The 14,631-nt window shown below is 41.0% G+C and overlaps 1 protein-coding gene across 4 annotated transcripts in view; it reads left to right on the forward strand.

Annotated features, from left to right (window-relative positions):
- Positions 1 to 14,631, forward strand: part of LOC122938067 — a 100,649-nt gene that overhangs the window by 69,123 nt on the left and 16,895 nt on the right. For all 4 annotated transcript variants that reach the window (XM_044293348.1, XM_044293347.1, XM_044293350.1 and 1 more), the window contains 5 exons: positions 9,130 to 9,171; positions 9,269 to 9,376; positions 10,497 to 10,553; positions 11,577 to 11,631; positions 11,749 to 11,916. In XM_044293348.1, coding sequence (XP_044149283.1) covers positions 9,130 to 9,171; positions 9,269 to 9,376; positions 10,497 to 10,553; positions 11,577 to 11,631; positions 11,749 to 11,916 — 430 coding nt within the window. The remainder of the gene's footprint in view (positions 1 to 9,129; positions 9,172 to 9,268; positions 9,377 to 10,496; positions 10,554 to 11,576; positions 11,632 to 11,748; positions 11,917 to 14,631) is intronic.

The following is a 14,631-nucleotide window of genomic DNA, read 5'->3' on the forward strand; positions in this document are numbered from 1 at the left end:
ACACGTCCACAATTCTGTTACACATTTTGTGGAACGGAATTGCGGACCCATTCATTTCTATGGGGCTGCATGATGTGCTGCCCGGATATGGAATTGCGAATCCGCACATCCGGGTCCGCAATTCCGTTCCCGAAAAAATAGAACATGTCCTATTCTTTTCAACAATTGCGGACAAGAATAAGCATATTCTATTAGTGCCGGCGATGTGCAGTCTGCAAAATTGCAGAACGCACATTGCTAGTGTCCGTGTTTTGCGGATCCGCAAAACAGACTACGGACATGTGAATGGAGTCTAAGAAAAAGCACCTGCCTCTCGGGCCAGGAGCGTGCATAGGCATGCATATGTGCAGAAGCTGTTTGTCAGGGACTTTATGGAGGTAAGATGTTGATTGCAATTTACATGACTGAAGCTATTAGGCGTGATTACCGTAAATTGCCATAGCAGAGGTATTAGAACAACCCCCTTCACCACTGTTTAAGCTTGGTTTCTCAAATTTGATATAAATAGCTTCTTTCATATCTCTTTTGAACTGTTCCTGCTCTGTGTCTAAGATGTGAACCTTGTTGTCATCAAATGAGTGTTTTTGTCCTTAAAGGGAATGTGTCCCTGAAATTTTTTCCTGCATATACTTTTTTTTTTTCATTGCATATTTTTTAATTACTGTCTTTTTTGCCCTATAAGACCTAGGTTTTAGGAGGAGAATAAGAAAAAGAAAACTCATTAAAGGGAACCTGTCACCCCCCCAAAAACAACCCAAGCCGCCAGCAATTCCTGCGTGTAGCCAGCAGCGTGTTTCTAATAATGCCTTTCTTCTTGAAGGCAGATGCAACAAAAGTATTGAAAACTTTGTTTTATCCCCTTCCCGGCGCGCTTCTCCACACATGCTTGAAGTCAAGGAGGCAGTGGCCTCCCTGCTTCAAGTCACGATAACCACGCCCCCTTTTCTGTGACTGCAAAGGCAGTGCATAAGCGCTGTCAGTCACAGCGAAGGGGCAGGGAAGGGTGCGTGGTTACCGTGACTTGAAGCAAGGAGGCCGCTGCCTCCTTGACTTCAAGCATGTGTGGAGAAGTGCCGGGCAGGGGATAAAACAACGTTTTCAGTACTTGTGCTGCATCTGCCTTCAGGAAGAAAGGCATCATCAAAAACACGCTGCTGGCTACACGCAGGTACTGCTGGCTGCTTGGGATGGTTTGGGGAGTGACAGGATCCTTTAACCACCTCAGCTCCCCTAGCTTAAACCCCCTTAATGACCAGACCACTTTTTACAATTCTGCACTACACTACTTTCACGGTTTATTGCTCGGTCAAACTTACCACCCAAATGAATTTTGCCTCCTTTTCTTCTCACTAATAGAGCTTTCATTTGGTGGTATTTCATTGCTGCCGACATTTTTACATTTTTTTTTTTATATTAATCGAAATTGACCGAAATTTTTGCTAAAAAATTTCATTTTTCACTTTCAGTTGTAAAATTTTTCAAATAAAACTACATTTCTATATACATTTTTCTCTAAATTTATTGTTCTACATGTCTTTGATTAAAAAAAATGCAATAAGTGTATATTTATTGGTTTGTGCAAAAGTTATAGCGTTTACAAACTATGGTACAAAAATGTGAATTTCCGCATTTTGAAGCAGCTCTGACTTTCTGAGCACCTGTCATGTTCTACAATGCCCAGACAGTAGAAACACCCCACAAATGACCCCATTTCGGAAAGTAGACACCCTAAGGTATTCGCTAACGGGCATAGTGAGTTCATTGAAGTTTTTATTTTTTTGTCACAAGTTAGCGGAATATGATTGTAAGAAAAAAAAATGATAATAAAGTCTCATATTCCACTAACTTGTGACAAAAAATAAAATTTTACATGAACTAACCATACCCCTCACAGAATACCTTGGGGTGTCTTCTTTCCAAAATGGGGTCACTTGTGGGGTATTTATACTGCCCTTGCATTTTAGGGGCCCTAAAGCTTGGGAAGTAGTTTGGAATCCAAATGCGTAAAAATGCCCTGTGAAATCCTAAAGGTGCTCTTTAGAATTTGGGCCCCTTTGCGCACCTAGGCTGCAAAAAAGTGTCACATGTGGTATCGCCGTAGTCAGGAAAAGTAGGGCAATGTGTTTTGGGGTGTATTTTTACATATACCCATACTGGGTGAGAGAAATATCTCTGTAAAAGTCAACTTTTCCCTTTTTTTTTTTTTTTTTTTTTTAATGCAAAGTTGTCATTTGACAGAGATATTTCTCTCACCCAGCATGGGTATATGTAAAAAGACACCCCAAAACACATTGCCCTACTTCTCCTGACTACGGCGATACCACATGTGTGACACTTTTTTGCAGCCTAGGTGCGCAAAGGAGCCCAAATTCCAATGAGTACCTTTTTAGGAGGGCATTTTTAGACATTTGGATTCCAGACTTCTTCTCACGCTTTAGGGCCCCTAAAATGCCAGGGCAGTATCAATACCCCACATGTGACCCCATTTTGTAAAGAAGACACCCCAAGGTATTCCGTGAGGGGTATGGCGAGTTCATAGAAGATATTTTTTTTTGGCACAAGTTAGCGGAAATTGATTTTTGTTTTTTGTTTTTTTTTCTCACAAAGTCTCCCTTTCCACTAACTTGGGACAAAAATCTTTCATGGACTCAATGTGCCCCTAAGCGAATACCTTGGGGTGTCTTCTTTCCAAAATAGGGTCATTTGTGGGGTGTTTGTACTGCCCTGGCATTTGAGGGTCTCCGCAATCATTACATGTATGGCCAGCATTAGGAGTTTCTGCTATTCTCCTTATATTGAGCATACGGGAAATGAAAAGGAGGGGGAAGGCATCTGCCAGGACATGGGAGCTCCATCCAACATCCAAACCCACTCAGCTCTTATGCGCTGGCAAACCCGATTTTCTCCATTCACATCAATCGATATGGATGAATAAATCATTGACGGAATTTAAATTTTTTTATAAACAAAGTGTTTGCCATAACATATGAACACCGCCCCTCAGCTCATAAGCCTCTGCAAACGTATCTTTTTTACTGCAGAGGAGAAATCTCGTCTTGCAGTGCTGCATACACTGACTTTTGTGTAATCTGACAGCAGCGCAATGCTTGTGTCAGAATGCACATCAGTGCTGCAGCTGGTCCATCGGTTGGTCCACCTAGAAGGTAAAAAAAAAACAGGCCGCAACGCAATAAATTTATTAACATTAACTTTAGATAACATTTGAAACAGAACATTAACTTTTATAAACTTTCTTGAACTTTTGGAACATTAACTTTTTTGCTAACCTGTTATTTTTTTATTTATTTTTTTACCTTTATAGGACAAACCTCTCCTTCCCCATGGGACAATGTGCAAAGCGCAAATCGCCCAGAGATGTGGCGAACTACATTATGCACTTTGTCCCAGGTGAAAGGAGAGGTTTGCAGCAGCTGTGAGTGAAAGGGCCCTAAGAGCCTTGTGTGCCTGTCCTGTGTCACGCAATCCCTATACTAATAGTGTACCTGTGTGTGGTACTTCCGGAAACACTCCCCTAAGCACAGGGCAGGGCAGTCAGGACAGAAATAGTGGGTGTCACGCCTTATTCCACTCCTGCTACAGACACAAAAAAAATTTCGGAGTGGCGCTTGGTTTGAGGTACCAGCAACGACATTGGGGAAATGTCGCTCGTGTAGACGGCTCACTACACTGGTGGTTGGGGCCACGGAACCTCCTGGATACAGGAGGTTCTCGATGATCTCTTCCTGAAATTTGAGGAAGGATTCTGTTCTCCCAGCCTTACTGTAGAGAACAAAACTATTGTACATCACCAATTGAATTAGGTATACAGACACCTTCTTATACCAGCGTCTGGTCCTGCGGGAGAGTAAATAGGGAGCCAACATCTGGTCATTGAAATCCACCCCTCCCATGAGCGAATTATAGTTGTGGACACAGAGGGGCTTTTCAATGACTCCAGTTGCTCGTTCAGTTTCGATTGTCGTGTCTGCGTGAATGGAGGCGAACATGTAAACGTCACGCTTGTCTCTCCATTTCACCGTGAGCAGTTCTTCGTTACACAAGGCAGCCCTCTTCCCCCCCTTGCAAGACGGGTGGTAACGAGCCGTTGGGGGAAGCCCCGGCGACTAGGTTGCGTGGTGCCACAGCAGCCAATCTGTTCTAAAAACAAATGCCTGAAGAGGGGCACACTTATGTAAAAATTGTCCACATAAAGATGGTACCCCTTGCCAAATAAGGGTGACACCAAGTCCCAGACTGTCTTCCCACTGCTTCCCAGGTAGTATGGGCAACCGGCTGGCTCCAGGGTCTGATCTTTACCCTCATAGACTTTAAATTTGTGCGTATAGCCTGTGGCCCTTTCACAGAGCTTATACAATTTGACCCTATACCTGGCGCGCTTGCTTGGGATGTATTGTTTGAAGCCAAGGCGCCTGGTAAAATGTATAAGGGACTCGTCTATGCAGATGTTTTGCTCAGGGGTATACAAATCTGCAAATTTGGTGTTAAAGTGGTCTATGAGAGGCCGAATTTTGTGGAGCCGGTCAAGAGCTGGGTAGCCTCTGGGACAAGAGGTGCTGTTGTCACTAAAGTGCAGGAAACGCAGCATGGTCTCAAATGGTGTGCTGGACATGGCAGCAGACAACATGGGCATGTGATGAATTGGGTTCGTGGACCAATATGACCGCAATTCATTCTTTTTTGTAAGGCCCAGAAAAGTTTTAAATTCGGAAACTTGGACGGGTTTCCACCAGAAAGACTGGGCATAAAAGCTTCCCGGGTTGACGGCTATAAATTGAGTGGCATATCGGTTCGATTCTGCCACGACTAAGTCCAAGAGCTCCGCAGTCAAGAACAGCTGGAAAAAAAAAAACGGTGCCGATCCGATCTGTCCTGTCTCAACCCGAACTCCAGACTGGGCGGTGAAAGGGGGAACTACTGGTGCGGCTGAAGTTGGGGGCTGCCAATCAGGGTTTGCCAGCACCTCAGGGACTCTAGGGGCTCTACGGGCCTGTCTGTGCGGTGGCTGCGACAGGGGAACTAATGCACGTGCCACCGTACCAGCTTCAACTGCCCTTCTGGTGCTCGCCACTGTTCTACGGCAGTGCTGGTACTAGGTCCAGGATGGGCTGCGCTGCTGGTGTATGCCTCACCACATAATCCGACAGCGCCAGCCCCACTCTGCTGCCCTTGAAGCGAATCCTGCGCAACCTGTGGTCTATCAACACGGGGTCGGGTACGCCTGGTGGTATCAGGGACCTCAACCTCATCGTCCGAACTTTGGGTCACACTGCCACTGCTTTCTATAGGTTCGTATTCTGACCCGCTGGATTCGTCAGATGAGGGTTCCCATTTCTCATCCGACTGGTTCAGAAGCCTGTAGGCCTCTTCAGAAGAATACCCCTTACTTGCTATTTGGTCAACTAAATTTAGAGGGTATTCCCTGAGACTACCCAAGAAAAAAAGCAAGCCTGTCTTACAAATGGGAGGCTAGCGAAGTACCGGAAGCCGCTGCGATTGATAAAAAATATCAAAACGGATTCTTTTTTATCGCCGCAGCGCTTGTAAAGTGATTGTGCAGTGATCAAAAAAAATAAAAAACTGTTGTCACTGCGGCGGGGCCGGCGTGGGTTAACGCACGTGTGGGCGACCGATCAGGCCTGATCGGGCAAACACTGCGTTTTGGGTGGAGGGCGAACTAAGGTGACACTAATACTATTATAGATCTGACTGTGATCAGTTCTGATCACTTACAGATACTATAAAAGTACCAATGCTGATTAGCGATACGCTAATCAGCGAATCAGTGACTGCGGTGGGCTGGGCGCTAACCGATGCTAACTACCTAACAAAGGGGCCTAAACTAACCTAAAACCTAACCGTCAATACTAGTGAAATAAAAAAGTGACAGTTTACACTGATCACTTTTTTCCCTTTCACTAGTGATTGACAGGGGTGATCAAGGGGTTAATTGGGGTGATGGGGGTGATCTGGGGCTAAGTGTAGTGTTTGGTGTACAAACAGTGATGTGTGCTCTTCTGCTGAGACCAACCGACGAAAAGGAACCAGGAGAGGAGCACAGAAGCCATTTAACACCTTATAGTTATAAATATAAGGTGTTAAATGGCTTCTGATTCAATTTTTTTTAAAGTCACCAACCTGCCAGCGATGATCATTGGCTGGCAGGCTGGTGACGAACTTCTGATGTAACGATTCCCGGCCCGGACATGCGCGTCTCGCAAGAGGACACATCGGCGTGTCCAGGAGGAACAACAGGGCCGCCGCCAGGACGCAATCTTGCATGCAGCGGTCCTGAGGAGGTTAAGGACCTCCTCTGCACAAGTATGCTGGAAATCTATTCTTTAAACATGGCACCTGCTCAGAACCTTAGTGGGCTTTGTAGCTCCCCCACGCTGAGATCGAGGGAGCCATTCAGCTGTTATTGAAGTCTCGCCCTCTGAAGGATCCAAGGCCTGACACAGCGATGTTTCTATGGAGCCCTTAGGAAGACAGTGAACCTACCTTAGACTGCAATGTTACATCATTGCAATCTATGGGAGAAGTGATGTTCAAAGTATGGGGGACTTCAAGTGTTAAAAAAAAATAGTTATTTAAAGTTGTTAAAAAATATATATAAAAATTTTAATCACTCCCTTATATTAATAAAGATCATAAGTATTACTGCATCCTATAACGCTCGTACTATTAAAATATAAGTATATTTATCCCATACTGTGAACAAAATAGATTCACCTTCAAAATAAAAAAGTCATACTACATTTCTACTACATTCTATACAATATAAAATGATGACACAGAAAGTACAACTTGCCACGCAAAAAACAAGTCCCTCATCTGGCCGCATGAACAGAAAAATTAAAAAGTTATGGCTCTGGGAGGACAAAAAAATTATAATAATGAAAATTGTTGGGTTCTTAAGGGGTCAATATAGGTATAGACATGGAAATTTTAAAAATAACACCACCAAAAATCTTTACAAAAATGTTTAACATAAAGATATGATTTAAACAATAGGCCATTTTCTGATGACACATTCCCTTTAAGATGTAAGTACAAAGCTGAGTCTTGAGCACAGGTGTTGGCTCTTCTGTGCTGGGCCATACACTGGCGTAGCTGCTGTTTTGTTTCCCTAATGTACAAGCGTATGGCCCAGCACAGAAGATCCAACACCTGCGGTCACAGCTCAGCTATGTACTTACATCTTAAAGGGGTCTTCCAGTTACCATAAATATAACTTGTGTTTTAGACTAAATCATTATCAACAATTACCTGATATAATATTAATTTCAGATATTTACTGTTCAGTAGTTATAAAATTTGTTTTCTTCCTCTGCTACCCACTGTGTTTCCTTATAAATTACCATGGCATCGTCCTGTAGTTCTGAGCCTTTGTTAGGTCGAGCATGCTCAGTGTGTTGCTATCAGTTCTCTAGCTAAATGTCTTGTGAAACAAAGGGAGTGTTATGGCTGTTTCACACGAGCGGATGCCGTGCGTGACATCCGCTGCGTGAATGACATCCAAGACCCGATGCGGACAGCAGAAGCACGGAGCATTAACATGATTGATAATGCTCCGTGCCTCTCTGTGATCTCTTTACTACGAAATCGTAGTGACAACTTTATCTCACTGTGATGTCATAGTAAAGAGATCACAGAGAGGCACAGAGCATTATCAATCATGTTAATGCTCCATGCTTCTGCTGTCCGCATCAGGTCTTGGCTGTCATTCACGCAGCGGATGTCACGCACGGCATCCGCTCGTGTGAAACAGCCCTTAGTGTGCTGGTGATTAGAGTAGAGGGGGCGTGACTGAACTGTATGTCAGGCAGCCAATCGGTAAACATCAGCACTCACAGCAGGAAAGCTAGGGATTGTGGGCATTGTAGTTTTGGGAGGGAAGGTCAGGCTCCATGATACTCTGTGTGTTGCAGGCTCACACAGGAGCTCGACGAATGGATTTAAAGTTAAATTGAAACTCTGGTTATATGTAAAAGTATGGGTTCTGGTTGGGTCACAGCTTTCAGCCTTAATGCAGTTTTTTTATTTTTTATTAAGTCACTTTACCGGAATACCCCATTAAAGATAAAGGACACTCGATTTATAACAGCGAGGTTCAAATAATAGACACAGACCAGGACTGGTTCAAAAGAGGTTTGAAAGAAACACTTTATGTGATTATTGGAGAAACCAAGGTGGAAGCTTGTGTCTCACCTGGTGTCCAAGCTCATGTTAAGTGCAGTCTTCTGATGGAGCTATGGGAAACATGTGAGCCTCTTACTATGTGGAAGGTTGGCAATTGCTTTGGAAGATACTCAGAAAAAACACCTACATTGTTTCACACAAACACATTTCATAATTCCTATCATTTTAGAGAATAAACATAGAGGAAGGTGACTTCACTTCTGAAGTAAGAACAAATATTTCAGATAATCCTACCAGCCAGGTTGTAAGCAAAGTTTCTGTTTTGCATTACCTACTGTAGGTTTTATTGAAACTGCGATTTATGTGCTAAGCATTTTTACAGACACATGCAGGAAAATGTTTGTTTTGTTAACTTCAACGTTGATTTCAAATGGATTTGCATCACTTGGCTTCAGTTAGTCTCCATTCTATCAGGTTTCAATTGGTTTTGTTTTTTGCTTAAAGAATAGCGTAAACTGCTATGCTATTCTACGTAGTAAAAAATAAAAAGCAAAAACTTGGCCGTTCCTATTATTCTGTGTCCAATCTGTTATGCTTGTAAAAATGAAGAAATTGGAAGCCTTGAGACCAGTGTGACCAGAAGCCTAAAAAATATTGGATGGACCCAGCGAGTAAAATCAATAATTCTTTATTCCATGGTGGCAGGCTTACACGTTTTGACCAATAAGGTCTTAATGATAGACTCTATGGTTTTACTGGCTGGATCCATCCAATATTTTTTTTTTAAGGATTATCGTTTGGTGTGAACACACTTCCAGGATCGTGCTTGAGAAGACTAATTCAAGGTATTCCACCTGAGAGCTGGACTTCATTCACCATTTTCATTAACCTGCTTTATTGTTTGATACAATACTGCATTCAATGTTGTAGAACATAACTTAATGATTGATCTTCGTATTTCATTTTCAGCTTCAAGTTTTAGATAAAAGACAATTGGCTTTAAATTATTCGGTAAGTTTTGTAGTAGTTCTTATTTAGCCAGCCTTATTATATTGTACTTTTTACTCTTTAATTGTAATGCAAGACAACAAAATTTAAAATTTTCTAGGAGACATTCAAGATCTTATCCCGGGAAGAAGCAACCATAGTGTTGAACTTAACGCAGCAGCTGAGTGACCAACTTGAGCAATATTTTTTGAAATACAAAGGACTTGATGTAAGTAAATTCTGCTATTTCTTTTTTGCATTCTTTTATGGAGTTCATTGTGCGGTTAAAGTGAAATAATAACCATTTTCAGAGGTGGCAATACCAATTTTATCTTTTTATTATTTGTGAAAATGATAACGTTTTTTTTTTTTTAATGATTTTTTTTTAATTTATTTATTTAATCATTTTAAAATGTACTTATCTCAAGCATACAACTGACTAATGTGCATGAAAGCCCTCATACACATAAGACTATTTTGGGCCAAACAGGCCATTTTCAGGGGAGTTGAGAGAGATAGTTGTTGGACGAACAGCCAGTGGAGAGCTATGAGCAGACTAAAGGGGTTTTCTGAGTACCAGATATTGATGACCTATTCTCAGTATCAGATTGGTTGGGGGTCCAACACTCAGCAACCTCACCGATTAGGCTGTTTTCAGTAGTTGCCCAGAGCCAGACAAAGCCCAGAGGCAGAATGCTCCATCTGCTATATGGTGGCCATTCGGGGTTCCTGCAGCCCAAGTAAGGTAGGTTATCAATATCTATAACCCAGAAAACCTCTTTAAGACTAATAGGGGACTCTAACTCGCATTTCTTTCCTATTGACTATTTGCACTTCTATCATTTCATCTGTTGATGATAGAGTGTTCCTTTACGACAATTGCCTGCTTGTCAGTGAAGGAGAATGCTGTATTTACATACATTGATCTCCTCCACAGTATGGGAATGAGTAATCAATAATGCCATTATTTGTCCCCATACATAATCATTGTTTGCCAGCAGCAGAGTGCTATTTAGACGGTATGTTCTGCTGTCCACACAAATGATTCTGTTACTGAATGTCGTTCATCACGTAATCTGTGGCACCTTTACACTGGCAGAATATCAGATGCTGCCTGCCAAGTAGTGTTAATTGCAAAAATTACTTATGGCTGCTAACATGGAATAGTACCCTTACAAATTATAGTTGCAAAGGTTAATAAAATAAAAAAATATGAACATGAGAATTATTTGCTTTGAAGTCACTATGTGACTACATATTGAACATTTGTGTTTGTCTCAGTCTCATTTATTTATCTACTAAATACTATCAATACACAGTTCACTGACCGATAACTTTTACATTTACAGTTTCTGGATTCCACAATGCCAGACAGTATCTCTACAAAACCCACAACAGAACCAAAAGTAGGTATTAAAGTAAAAGTTCACATTCTACAGTTTAAGGGGACTGCCTCACTTCAACAAATGGCATTTAACATGTAGACAGAGTTACCGTAATACAAGGCACTTACTAATGTATTGTGATTATCCATATTGCCTCCTTTGTTGGCTTGATTCATCTTTCCATCACAGTATACATTGCTCATATCCAGGGGTTACGACCACCCTGCAGTCCAGCTGTGGTGGACGTGCTTGCACATTATAGGAAAAAGCACCAGCCTGTGCCAATTTCTGTGGTCCGCTTTTTCGCATTGTGCACTGCATAATATGATGAAAAAAATAAATCAAACCAGCAAATGAGGCGATATGGACAATTGCAATATATTAGTAAGTGCCTTGTATTTGTCTACATGACAAATGCAATTTGCTGAAGTGAAACAACCCCTTTAAGGGTTCATACAAGAGTGATTTTTTATGTATGGGTGCTGTCTGTGTCTAAAACTACAAGCACCCGCAGTGAAAACTGACCAACTGAAGTCAATGGGGTTATGCACATTCTTAGACAAGAATGCTCTGCATGAAAAAATAAATAAATAGCATGTTCTATATTTTGAAATTTTCATTCAGGGCATTCAAGTCAATGAGTCAGTGAAAAACATTGAAGGATGATCTGTTTTTCTGGTGGCTCCCTCAAAAATGCTGTGTGTTATTCTTTATTTTTTTCCCCCTCTGGCTGAAAACTCATGACACCAGCATAGAAAGAGTTCAAGAACTTGCATCAAACTGAAGCAAAACTGAGTGAAATATTTATTTATTTTTCGTTTTCACTGACAAATTCAGTTTAAAATTGCTTGCGTGCATGAGCCCTACATTTACATGAAATGTTGAGTAACTTGATTTTGTATTACAAGGTACCTTTTTATCCATTCACATTCGGTGGGGCCTTAAAACGTTCAAATCTGTGTAGATACACTATGTATGTGTGTAAATTAGTATACTATCTGTATTATATATCAATATACTTTGCATGTTTGCTTGTTTTTCTAGGATCTTCCTCCAATTCATCATGAAAACCCTCATCCTATAAGTGCTGCAGACCCAGGTAGATTTAATTTTAAATGTTATTCTAACATAGTAATTGGCCTTTTTATGTATGTAATATAAGCCAGTTATAGTCTTAAACCTATTATTCTATAACATTTTATTTTGTGTTTAAAAGGTTTGAATAAGGAGATGCAGTGGCATGCAGAAAAGCCATCTTCTTCTTCTTCTGTTTATTGGACTGATTGTGCGTCAGAAGATAACAGGGGGATGAAACGCAAACCTGAGATGCATGAAGATGTTTCTCATGATTGTGATGTTCGTCCAGAAAGCAGCTCTGTCTCTGGTATGTTTTTACACATATGTATTTGCTATAATTTTTGTTTCTTACAGCAAAACTTTTTCTGTATGTGCTCAATATTGTATATCCCTCCTTATAATTATCAGCATGGACACGTTCATGTAATTTCACATTTTAAAGACTGCTCAAGTTACATGAGCCAGTTTAACGTTTCCAAGAACATTTGCCTCATGATAGCACCACACCTTTAAGTTTAGGAACACAGAAAGCATTTAAAAAAAAACCTCCTTTCTCCTTTCATCTCCTCTTGATATTGTTATAATGAATACTGAGAACTTTTCTCTTTGTGTCCCAGGAACTCAACCATGCCCTCCCCTCCTCCTTATTGGCTTGTGTTTGGCTGTAAGAGCTGTCTGGAGCAGCAGTCTTCCTCTTCTGTCCTGTCTAAAGTAGGACAAAGAGTTTACTATCCCCTATCCACTTTGCCAAGGTTTCCCTATTTTACTTTTTTCAGTACTTTAAAGTGGCGCTGTCTTGAGGTAAAATTGAAATTGGTACTTGCCACTAATTCGGCTTCTAGTCTGCTTCAGAGCAGCACCTGTAAAATGTATCCTACATTTATTTGGTTGCCATTCAATTCAGTGGAATTTCTCAAGTAATTATCTAAAACTCACCGAAATGGCTGTTAAGTGATCAGTGTCTAGTATAGTACTGCCATTAGACTTCCTGGAAACAGATTTGTTGGTGAGGGTCTATCTGCAGTGTATGTCGAGTATTTCCCTCAGTATTTTTCAAATGGATGCCTCTAACATATGCAGTTGTATAGGCATACAGTGACTTATATCACCCATAGGCTTCCATGTTAACACAACGTATAACTGTGATGCTTTCATTTTATTTTATTTTTTTAATCTGACTCTGGATAGACTGGTGGAGATGTCTATGCTATTCTATTCAATTCTATCCAGCCCTTAAAAAGAAAAAAAACTTACTAATGTATAGAGGACAGATGGAGGCCAAAAAGGTACTCTTTTGGCCTCAGTCAGGAGAATTGGGCCTTATGGATACTTTTAAAACCTTTTTAAATGTACACTGCACAGACAGTGCTAACACAACCCCAGTGCTAGTTTGCCTTTAGAGACAGTTCTGTTCTTATCAATAAAAGCACATTCTGATGGCTTTGAAGGTTACAATGTATTTTCAGAAAGTGCACCCCAAAAAAATAGTAAGGGAAATAATCATTGAAAAGATGCTGTCATAAGATTAAACCAAGATAAAAAATTATCTTGGTTTAATAATGATATATGTATAAGACATAATTCACAATGTCTTAACAGTGGCCTCCTGCTTGCCTTCTCCATGCAGGGCGTTTTTGGAGTTTATGTATTTTCCCAGCCAAACCCTGAGATCCTTACAACATCCAGATGTGATGGATATTTGCCATTGTGGATAATGCAGCAAAACCATGGCAAAATCCTCCTGTTACATGTGTATTTAGTCTACGATTTCACTCTATGCATTACAGATTCTGCTGTAAAAATGTGCAACAAACCTGTATCAGAGCCGACACGTTTTAAATTGGAATTTTAGAATTTTAACCTTTTTTTTAATTAAAAATGCCAACCAGATGTAAATTTTAATTCTAAAGGAAATTATTGAAAGGTCCACATGCACAGCATGCTCTGCATATGTTGTTGTTTTTTGTTGTTGTTGTTCCTATCTATATTTTGTAAAATTCCTAAAATCGTGCATTTTTCACACTGGCCACTCAACCTAAAATACATTGTGTTTCTGTTCTTTGAGAGCGGCCACATGGGCCATAAACAAAATAGACTGGAGCTGACCTCGACTGTCTCTTCTATGGTGGAGTTTTCTAGGCATACCTGAGCAGAGTTTATGCGCATGTAAATAAGCTTCGACAATCGCCTGTTGTGAATGGTAGATCCTGTGTTGTTTATATATAGGTGATATCTGTCATTGTAATTCTACTTGTGATGATACTGCAATAGCTACTGAAAAACAAGAAATGTTGACATTATTAAACCTAGTGGCCAGTGCAAATACTGCATGATTTCTGTGTTGTTTTTTTTTATTTATTTTTTTTATTTAATATAGGTGGCTAAATGGAATATTAAAACAAAAATCACCAAAAAATCTAAAAAGTGTGTAACATAAAAATATGATTTAACCCCTAGACTACTAGCACCGTAGTCAGTGACTTAACGCCCAGTGTCGTATTATTACGGAGTGCTGATCGGTCAGGCACAGGAGCTGTGCTTGCCCAATCAGTGGCAGGGGCCAGCTGTAACTACCAGCATTGGTGAAAACTCCAAGCCAGTGGATTGACCTCTTAGATGCCGCCGTCAATGCACCCTCTCTGATCCCATCGGCTCGCCGCAATTGTCCTAGGGGACTTGCCAGCTACAGACGCCTATGTTGCTGGGTCTCTCAGGCGAACTGTCAGTTTGAGACTGACAATTCCAGTGTCATGTAATACAGTATATATTGTACTGCATTGGAAGGGATCAGACTCTCAAAAGTCCCCTAATGGGACAAAAATAGTAAGTAAAAAAAAAAGTATAAAAAAATGCTTCTTCCCTTACGGCCTACCAACAGCACAGATGGGGTTACCTGCCCCCCGTGGACTGGTAGGACCGGCTGAATTTTTAATGAGCCCAAAAAATAACCAATAGAAGAACTCCAGCTCCCTTAAAGGGAGGGGTTCGCCCCCCAGCCCAGCGTGCTTTTTTCTGTCCTTTG

The sequence above is a fragment of the Bufo gargarizans genome, chromosome 5 (genome assembly GCF_014858855.1).
Source record: "Bufo gargarizans isolate SCDJY-AF-19 chromosome 5, ASM1485885v1, whole genome shotgun sequence".
In the NCBI taxonomy this organism is placed as follows: Eukaryota; Metazoa; Chordata; class Amphibia; order Anura; family Bufonidae; genus Bufo; species Bufo gargarizans.